The sequence below is a fragment of the Poecilia reticulata genome, unplaced genomic scaffold (genome assembly GCF_000633615.1).
Source record: "Poecilia reticulata strain Guanapo unplaced genomic scaffold, Guppy_female_1.0+MT scaffold_273, whole genome shotgun sequence".
Lineage (NCBI taxonomy): Eukaryota > Metazoa > Chordata > Actinopteri > Cyprinodontiformes > Poeciliidae > Poecilia > Poecilia reticulata.
Window position 1 is genome coordinate 13,505 of NW_007615053.1, and position 10,372 is coordinate 23,876.

Consider the following 10,372-nt stretch of genomic DNA (forward strand, 5'->3'; position numbering starts at 1 on the left):
CGTGTGTCCAGATGCAGAGGCGCTGCAGCTCTATAGGAAACCCAACAGGCCCGCGAGGCCTCAGTGGCGTTTCAGCGTCAAATCAGTCCACCAATCGTGGAAGGCGCCCACAGTCTCAAATCCTGTCACACCCAGAAAGGAYTGGACTTTATTCTGCAACACAAACAACAACAATAGCAAAATTAATTGATTACATAATGAATACTAAAGTAAAGGAAAAATATTATTTTTTAAACTAGATACTAGTACTGCCCTTAAACTCTGGAAAGCTGCAGCTCCACGGTCGACTTTCGGTTCTGGGAAACCATCTGATAGGCAGGTGGGTTCTGTCGGTACCACTGCTCTTCTCTATGTTGGAAGTGATGCACTGAACAGCCAAGGACCTCAGGCAGGGAGCAGCAACATCCACAGGTGATGAGGAGAGCAAGGGAGATTCTTTAAGATTGGCCATCATCTGATTAGTAAACATAGCGTTCTTTTTTTTTTAAAGTTGCTCCTTGAAGCTGAAGATCATTGCCTCATATCTCAGACATTTTTTCCGCTGGCGGACATTTTTACAAAAGGGGGGCGCTGGGATGCCTTTGGGGGGCGTTTGGTCGAAGGTAAACTTTACACCTTAAATGAACAACAATACCAGTTTAGACTTTGAGCAACTTGGTAAAAATGTCTTGTAACATTAAAACATGCTTGACTGCAACTGTATCGATGGCAGCTCTTCTTCTATTCAGTGTTTGTTAGCTTCTGTTAGCTTTTGGCACAACTCCTCTCCTGCTACTGGTAGCTACACCGCGGCCAATGACGGTGCTGTGATTCACTTTGTCTGGTATTTTTGTACACGTTTTGCCAGTTTTGTGATCATGTCTAAGTAGCAACTTATATTAAAAGTGTTTTATTTCCATTTGAAAGCTGCCCGCTTGCATGGAAGGACAACAGAAAATTGCTCTTATAAACATGTAATTACTAAAATCACGATACCTTGACTTTGTAAAAGAAAACCCTTTTTTGTCTCAAACCAAAAACTGTAAATTATGATTATGAGAAATGTTTAGACATTACTACCTTGGATCAACAATTACACATAGAACTAGATTATTATTATTWTTTTATTCTGTCAATTTTTTTTACCCCCTTTAAGTAGTTCCATTATTGGTCATTTTAAAATCCCAATTTAGACCAATTTTAATCCTTATCATTACATATTTAACTGACTTAGTTTATTCTCATCATGGTTTTAAATCCCAAAAGTTCAACAATTTTAACCTTTGAACAACCCTTATATAAAATATTTTTTTACTTAATTACCCTCTTTTGAAGGGTTTATTGTGTTTATCCATATGTCGTGTCCTCAACCTCAATCGCCTTTTGTTGGAATCGACATTCAGATAAACTCCTCTCCAAAATCACCACACAGACRAGAGGGCTTACATTGACTCTTTTTTCCAGCAGGCATTCAGTTTTCAGCTTTCATCTCCTGAATGGCCAATCTGTACTTATATTTAAATATCGTAACATTATTGGCACACAGGTAGAGAAGAACCGCAGAGACTGTTTAGCCAATCAGGACGCAGAACACAATGCACTGTGAAAAAAACTGCACAAAAAAATCCGTGAAGCAGCGAGACCGCGAAAGGTGAACCGCGTTACAGCGAGGGATCACTGTATGTACAATAAACCCATAATTTGGTTCAGTAATGTTCCGTAGAATAAATTTTCCTAAGATTTAAAATGGAGTCCAAATAAACCTAAATGATTACTTTAAATATGAATGTTGATATGGTAGCTTTGTGATGTTTATAGCTGCAGTAATTTGAGCCAAATAGAATTTAGACTATCCTCCTTTGTAGTTGATGCGTGGTCAGTTGTGCTTGTGTAAATCAGGAAATTAACAGTTTTTACTGTACTTTTATCCTTTTGCAATTCTTGTCATGCTGGAGGAGAGAAACACATTAGCCAGATGTGGGACAAACAGAGTGATTATTCAGGCAAACAAACTATTTCTATAAACTGCAGAGTCCTAACACTCTGCTGCATCGAGCCTTCACTTGTACCGTTAAACTCATCCTGGGAGTCAGATAGCAGAGGTCAGAGTGCAAAGGCAGTAGACCATAAATGTGCTGTAAATAAGCTAAGGTGAGAAAAAGTGGCATCACACAATTCGAGAACTCAAGAAAAACCATTAAAAACTACCAAGTTTTGTTGGCAGCCATTTTGTCTCCAACCTGTAGACTGAGTGGAATCCCAGGGGCCCCGGAGCCCAGGTCACATGACCAGAGGCCCCGGGGCCCAGGTCACATGACCAGAGACGTAGAACCCAGGACCAATCATGGACAAGCAGGAGCCTCTGAGTCTCAGGATGACTTTACATGTGATGCTCCATTTGCCCCATCAGAAACTGTTCAGGGCAGCATTCAGTCCCGCTGTGCAGAAAAATCTGGACAAAGTGTTTGTCCCCCCTTGACAGAGCGAGGGAGGGACGGAGAGATGCAGCATGTCATTGTTTTCAAACCTCCGTATCACGTCGGCCAGAATCCGGTGGTCTTTTCTGCCCTCAGAGATCAGGCCTGGGTCTCGTCCTTCAGCCAGGTGTTTCCTCAGAGATCAGATCCTGTGAGCTGCAATCCGTCCTCATGTGACAACAGGAAAAATCAGTCCAACCTCACTGACCTCTGTAGAAGCTGTAAGAATCGTCCAATAGGTCTTTGCCCTCAAACAGCAGTCCAGCAGAAGAGGATACAATTCATATGTGTACAAAGTGCAAATGTCCAAGTCAGCGTGGCTAAGAAGAGCAGAGGCCTGAAGCCAGAGGCCTTTTCTCCTCACCTCCTCGCACGGCCCTGAACCCGCAAAACCCGACCCCCACGGCCCCCACAGCCCCCACGGCCCCCATGGTCCCCGTCTGACCACAGGACTACTACAGTAAAACACAAAGTAAGAAAATAGCTGTGTATGCCACCTTTTGCTTACATAATTATAAATTAACTGTCTTTTCTGTAGCTTGTGATGAAGATGAAGAGTTGCATCTTTTGCTTGGTAATAGTTTTTTTTCCCACTACACCAGTTAGAGATTTGTCCAGTTCCCTTACATAACTCAAACCCTACATGTGTTTACTTCATTTATGCAGACATTCTTTCTATCCTGGTTATCAAACAGCATTGACTTGCAGCATTTATTTCTCCTGGACCAGCAGGGGGTGACCATCACTTGTGTTCTGTTGATTTTACAGCAATCCCTCATGCCCAGCATGCATATAGTGATGGTAGAGAGAAAGCACCTCTTTGTCTATTCCAATTACTAACTGCTCCTCTCTCCTCCAAAAGTTCCAGAAAACAAACCAGAGTATCACAAGTTTTCCATGTTGCATATACACTGTGTTTTTACTTTTTAATTCATTTCTTACTGTTAGCAAAGTTCTTCCTGCGGTATTCTTTGCTGAGTTTTTAAGCATCAGGTTTCCTTGTTGTTTCCTGCTGGAAAAATGGAGCCTGTGATGTTTCCAAAGCTGAACGCTTTGTGCCAACCTGACAAACAGTCCATATCTTGTACAGGTTGAGCGGGATCCCTGCCATGTGCAGCTCTGTGCGTCACCTGGTCGCCGAGTTCAGAGCAAAGTCCAACCTGACAGGAAACCAGAGCTGCTCTCCCCACCTCAGTCTTCCCTCCGCTCACCATCATGCTGCAGAGTTCTGCTGGAACTCCGGGCCGACTGGGGCTCCGGCTACAGGCCGTTGTGTGTATGTTGTTCCTGTGTGTGACACCTGCAGCACTTCACCCCCAGTGTTTGGACTTTAAGCCCCCCTTCCGTCCAGACAGAGATCTGGAGTTCTGCATCATGTACCGGGAGTTTGGCTGTTGCGATCGCCAGAAGGACCAGGAACTGATGGCCAGATATTACCGGATCATGGAAAACGTCACTGAGAGGGGCCACAAGACCTGTGCAGGCTTCATGTTGGAGCTGCTCTGCCAGGTAAGCGTCCAGGACAAAGGTCAGCAGAATCACACTGCGTACATGGGGCTTCATCTTAATGCATGAGAATGTCACTGAAACTTTATTTTACAAACTGTGTTCAAAAGAGAAAATAAAATTATATAAACTACAAACTTGAATGACTAGGATTTCTAGATTTACATTTTGACAAGACAACATTGTTTTGTTTTGGACCAGAAATGTAAGGATTAGAGTTTTTCTGTGTGTTTAAGTTTCTGTCAGTTGAGTCTTGTTGTCCTGTCTTGGTTGTTCCCAGCTGCGTCTCGTTCCTTGATTACCCCCTGGGTATTTAACCTCACCTGTGTTTCTGTCTYTGTTGGGTCCTTGTCATACGTCCTGGTTTATGTCTGTTGTGTTGCCTGTTTGCTACCAGTTGATGAGCCTTTGCCTTCTGCTCTCTATGTTCTGCTGGGATTATTGGACTTTGTATTTCTGGAATCTACATTAAAATCAACATTTTATTCTGTAAGACCTGGGTCCGCTGGTTCTGCCTCACCCAACTGCAAATCATGACAAGAAATTATGAAAAAAAACCTGCATAGTCAATGACCTAATCTGTGTGGCCTTAAATTTGCCTCCAATAATAAAGTAAAGAACCTCAGTTATTTCTGACCAGCATATATCATTTAAGTTCAGTAKTAAACAASTTCCAACTACMGAATATTGCCAAAATAGGAATACTCTGTCCAGGTGTCATCCTGGAAAACTTATCCATCCATTTGTTCCTTCAAGCCTGGACTTCTGTAATTATTTACTACCAAGAAGTCGACAAACTGCATTCAAAAGCTTTCACTGATCCATAATGTTGCAGCCGGAGTTCTGATGAAAGTTAAAAACAAGATTATATTTCTCCTATTTTAGCTTTTCTTCATCGTCTCCCTGTTAAACCCAGATTATTATTTGAGAATGCAATAGCACGTATGTAAAAACCTTTAATAATCAGATCGTTTGTACTGTTTATCAACATGGTCCAATTCTGTCTCTTTTTGTGCTTCCTGATCTGTTTTGGTCATTTGTACTCTTCTAGGTTCTGGTTCTGCTTTAGGTTTCTTCCTGCTAGAGGGGCATGTTTTCTCTCCACTGTCGCCCCCTGTTGGTTAGTAGGAGTAAATGGTATAAATCAACTACTTGATGCTCTGCTGGGTTTGTGTGGATCAAAAACTTAACATAATTTGAATAATTAAGTGAACCTAATGCACTGATTGTAGCGTCCCGGTTGAAAAGATGGTCTCTCGAACTGATGGTTCACAATTCTTTATTCAACAGCCTTTGTATGTGAACACACCATAAGAGCAACAAAATATACAAATAAAATACCATYAGTTGCTCAAACAGTGTTGTTCTAACCTTTTCCTTATTAACATATGAATCCTTGCCTTATGTGCTATAATTATGTTTCACAATACATTTATTAAACTCTAAGATTCCTGTATCATACAATAAAATAGAACGTATCTCAATTGTTGAAAGTTAACCAAATATTAGCACCATCTAGTGGCAAAACAAAACCATCACACCCAATAGAGAACTACACTTTCCACAGGAAAACTAAACATTTATTTACACATCAAAACACTCACCTTGTTCCCTCATCAACCAACTAACTGATTGTCTACACCTTCATCTGAACGACTCCTTAATTATCTCCTTTTCTCTCTGCACAATGACCTGCAGTTTTGCGTCACTCCACCTTGCTATTTCAAGCCCTTTCAAAATAAAAGCGTCGGCTGCAAAACAAATACTACTTGRTTACATAAGGAAACAAAAATACTAATAAGGTCATTTACACTGTTTAATAACTAGGATCAATGGAAATGTTTGTGTGATAAAATTGAATTGTTTGCAACACATTCAAGATATTTTTGAATGCTTTCAAAAGCATTTGATGATTAAAGAATCTGCTTCCCATTTTACTCCAGAACCTCTAGGAAGCAGCAGTAATAATGCAGTCTGGTACTGACGGGTTCTGTTAAGAACATTCGGACCAATCGGATCATAAGTGACATTGTTATACTTTTTWWAAAAGTTTTATTAATCATCCCTCATTTAATCAGTTTTCTCCATCTTTTGATCTCAGGAGTGTTCACCGTTTGCAGCTCACCTGTTTGATGCTGAGGATCCCAGCACCCCGCTCCGGACCATCCCAGGCCTCTGCCCCGACTACTGCTCCCAGTTCTGGAACCAGTGCCGCTCAATCATCCCGTTCCTTTCAGATTACACACCTTTAAATCAGGCCAAAGACGATCAGAATCGTTTCTGCAAGCTTCTAGAGCTGGATGATGCTGATTATTGTTATCCTCACCTACTCAGCAATCATAAGCTGAACCGGAACCTGGGCCGGGTTCAGAAAGATTCTGATGGTTGTCTGCAACTATGTCTGGAAGAGGTGGCAAATGGTTTGAAGAATCCACTGGCTATGGTTCATGCCAATGACGGTACGCATCGGTTCTTTGTTGCAGAGCAGGTGGGGTTGGTGTGGACTTACCTCCCTGACCGATCCAAGCTGGAGAAGCCATTTCTGAACATCACCAAGGCGGTGCTGACGTCATCGTGGGAGGGAGATGAGAGGGGCTTCCTTGGAATCACGTTTCATCCCAAATACAAATACAATGGCAAACTGTATGTGTACTACTCAGTGGAGGTTGGCTTTGATGAGAGAATAAGGATAAGTGAGTTCAAGGTGTCAACCAATGACATGAATCTGGTGGACCACACGTCAGAGCGGTAGGTATGGACTGACCTGCACTCCAGAGTGGAAAACATCTGAATTTTAATGTTTACAGAATAAAAGTATTTTTTACTGAACCGTTTCTCTAAAGGGTAATTCTGGAGATCGATGAGCCAGCGTCCAATCATAATGGAGGGATGCTGCTCTTCGGAGATGATGGCTACCTGTACATTTTCACAGGAGATGGTGGAATGGCAGGAGATCCATTTGGAAAGCATGGGAATGCCCAGAACAAGCAAGTACACAATGGTGCAATGAGGCCATGCTTAAAGCTAAAGTTYGTAAAGTGTAACTCTGCGAATGTTCCAGGTCTGCCCTATTGGGTAAAGTTCTTCGAATTGATGTGGATAACAATGAGAGAGGTCCACTGTACAGAATCCCCTCAGACAACCCATTCATCCACGAGCCTGGCGCGCGCCCAGAGGTGTACGCTTACGGTGTCCGTAACATGTGGAGGTGCTCGGTGGACCGGGGAGATCCACAAACCAAAGAGGGGAAGAGTCGGATCTTCTGTGGCGATGTCGGCCAGAACAAGTATGAAGAAGTTGACATCATCGAGAAAGGTTGTAACTATGGCTGGAGAGCGAAAGAGGGATTCTCCTGCTATGATAAGAAGCTGTGCACCAACAGCTCACTAAGTAAGAATGCTACATTACCCTGCTTTCAGATATATCTGCACTGTTGGCAGGATGGATTAGATAAGCTATAAAAATGTTTAACTCTCTAATGCAACTTTAATGCAGCTGCAAATTGAGTCAAACTAACTCTCCATTCAACAACAGAAAAAACATTTGCAGCAGTTGATGCGCTTTTTCAACAAGCTCAGTATGAAGTCCATGTTGAAAATAGACTTCAACATATCTACAAAAACTCAAAAAGCTACAAAAGTCATTATCCAAAACTCTTCTTTTGACCAAAGCACACACAAAACTCCAGGTTAATACACACAATGCTGTATTAATTGTGCTTGTCATGCTAAATGAAAAGTTAAACCATGCTTTGTCTTAATAACAAAATCTTGCTTCTTAGAGACTGCTCTGTCACAAACAACGTGATGTCATTTCCTCTCCTAATGTAAATAATTGTTGGAACGGTTTGTTGGTCTAATATCCTCTGGTGTTCCAGTTCTTGGAGAGATCTCCATCAGCAGGTCAAAGTTCAGATTGAGATCAGAAATGAGCCAGAATATTCTGATCAATTTATGCATGACTGGAAGCTGTTAAGGAAAAATTAATGTACYCAGAAAATGTTGGTGTGAAAAGCTCTGACAGGTTTGTTCTGACAGAGTTTCAACTTTGACTTCCACACTTCACATGTTCTGTACTGAAAAGACTGAATAGGTGTAGAAATATGTTCAAGACAAACTGAGATTCTGTTTTTTAAAAGCTGCAATTCTGAACATATACTTCAGCTGCCAAACCAGAAGCATAGTTGAAATAAATATGCAAAATAAACCATAAATTCAGTCATGAGACTTTAGAAACCAAAGACCAACATAACAATCTATGTTTCATGTTCTTTTATTACTTTAGCTGTGCAGCTTTTTGATGTGATGCMCAGATATCAAAACATTATGTTACGGTTTATGTTTTTAAATGTRCAACAGCAATCAACTTGATTTGACTAACAGTCATGAGACTCCAGACCATCTGTAGAGAGGAAAACATCCCTGCTGGTTCAGCCCAACGTCAGAGCATGATGCTCAAAGAAATGACCAGAAGACCCAGAGCTCCGCCTCAGACTCAATAGGACTCATTTAGCAGGGTGAAGGCTAAACGTCAGAACTCTGAACCAGGATGGCTGCTTTGAAGGGTCGAAGGGACAAAACCTTTCTAGATACAAGATGGCTGCCAAACTGTGCTTAGCAAAGACAAAACTTGAGGAACAAGATCCTCTGGACAGAAATGACCAGAGTGGAGACGTTGGACCATGATGGATGGAACTATTTTTAACTGGAAACTAGTAGAGATAATTCAATCAGGTTTAAATAATCAGTCAGCTTTATTTGTAGAGCACATTTCAGCAATGAAGCACTTAAAAGTGCTTTATATCATAAAAACCCAAAAATCAACTATTGAAACATTAGACGTGTTTAACAAGGCTGTGCTTGTCTAGCCTGASACCAGAACATGTTTTGACTGAAACAATTATAGCAACAAAACTCAGTAGAGTTTTCAACAAACTGARACTTGGCTAAACATCTACAGACAGAAGCAAATCCTTTAGCAGTTTCTAACGACTATAGAGAGGTTCTGCAGACCAGGGGCCTCATGTACTAAACACTGCACAGCTTTCATTGTTAAAACTGACATGCAGACAAATTTAGAAAAGTGTGGCACACAAAAAAATTCAGATGTCCAAAGCCGTGTGTACGCTCAAACCTGCCACCCATAAAAACATCTTAATGTAAATTAGCATAAATACCCTGAAGGCTGCCTCCACCTGAAGCTGTAACCATGGCAATGATGCTTGTTTTTAGTAGTTTAAGAACTTCTAATGAAAATTTTATTTAAAAGGTGCCTGSGGGACACATAAGATCACCTTACAAAGAATGAAAATAATACATTTTAAAGAAAAAAAAATCCAAACAGAAAAATAAAGCAACCCAAGTGTAAATGCTTGTTTGAACAGCAGAGCGTTGAGCCCAGATTTAAAGACAGAAAGCGTCCAGAGTCCTTTGAGTGGGGATGTGGATGTTTATTAAATAGAGGAATCATGTTGAACCAGCCAACGTGACACTACATTTATTAGGCACTTTTACTTCGATAAGTTGCACATTTACACAAAGGAGATGCTTTCTTTTCATAATAGGGACTGTGTGGATCTGGCCTCCAATTTAGTGAGAATCTATTGAATATCAAAGTGCAAAACTTCAACATCCAAGCAAATGTTGAAGTTTTGCACTTTGATATTCAACTAACGTTTGGACTTGTAGGACCATTTCTGCCATTCTTTCAACATTAAGCACTTTTTGACTATGTGTGCTTGAACAACCAGCAAAGGCCTAGTTAACTACCAGGATTCTCAGCAGCTGACAAATAGTATAATGGCTCCAAGTTTAGYAAAAGATAAGGAAGAACATAAGATATGTCATGTATTCCCTTTAATTGTTTGATGTAGTCCCTGTTGTCACGTCTTACCTATGATTGTATCCAGATGCGTCTTGTTTCCTCGTCATTTATGTGTCTTCAACCTTAACTGTTGTGCTGTTTCTCACCGGATCCTTTAGTCATTTGAATGCCAGTTTTGGGAATAGCATCATTCACCTGTGCTACCTGTTCCAACMCACTGTGTCTGGTTTTGGTCACAGCTTGACTGCAGCATACTGCCTCACGCTGGACTTTAGTTATCCTGCTCTTCTTACACATAACAAATCATGACACTTTCTTGTGTTAAGGAAATAAATAAGTCTTACCTAAGGTGAAACACTGAGTCAATCAAGAACAAATCAAAATGTAGTTTGATTATTATTTTATTAAGCAAAGAATATGAGCAACGACTCCCTGGTTAGTCCAGGGAAGTGAAGAAAAGATGAAGGTACGTCGCTTTTAATATCCACCAGGCCTCTTACAGAGGTGGAGCAAAAAGGAGAATCCCACCAGCTTCAGTTACTTCACCTGCAGACTGTGACCCTGGATGGTTCAAACCCATTTCAGAA

At 41.1% G+C, this 10,372-nt stretch overlaps 1 protein-coding gene across 1 annotated transcript in view; it reads left to right on the forward strand.

The window, feature by feature from the left end:
• The first annotated feature begins 3,631 nt into the window (after positions 1–3,631).
• hhipl1 (HHIP-like 1) overlaps positions 3,632–10,372 on the forward strand; it is a 20,533-nt gene continuing 13,792 nt past the window's right edge. The window contains exons 1-4 of the mRNA XM_008402937.2: positions 3,632–3,965; positions 6,064–6,710; positions 6,806–6,949; positions 7,024–7,352. Coding sequence (XP_008401159.1) covers positions 3,672–3,965; positions 6,064–6,710; positions 6,806–6,949; positions 7,024–7,352 — 1,414 coding nt within the window. The 5' untranslated portion in view covers positions 3,632–3,671. The remainder of the gene's footprint in view (positions 3,966–6,063; positions 6,711–6,805; positions 6,950–7,023; positions 7,353–10,372) is intronic.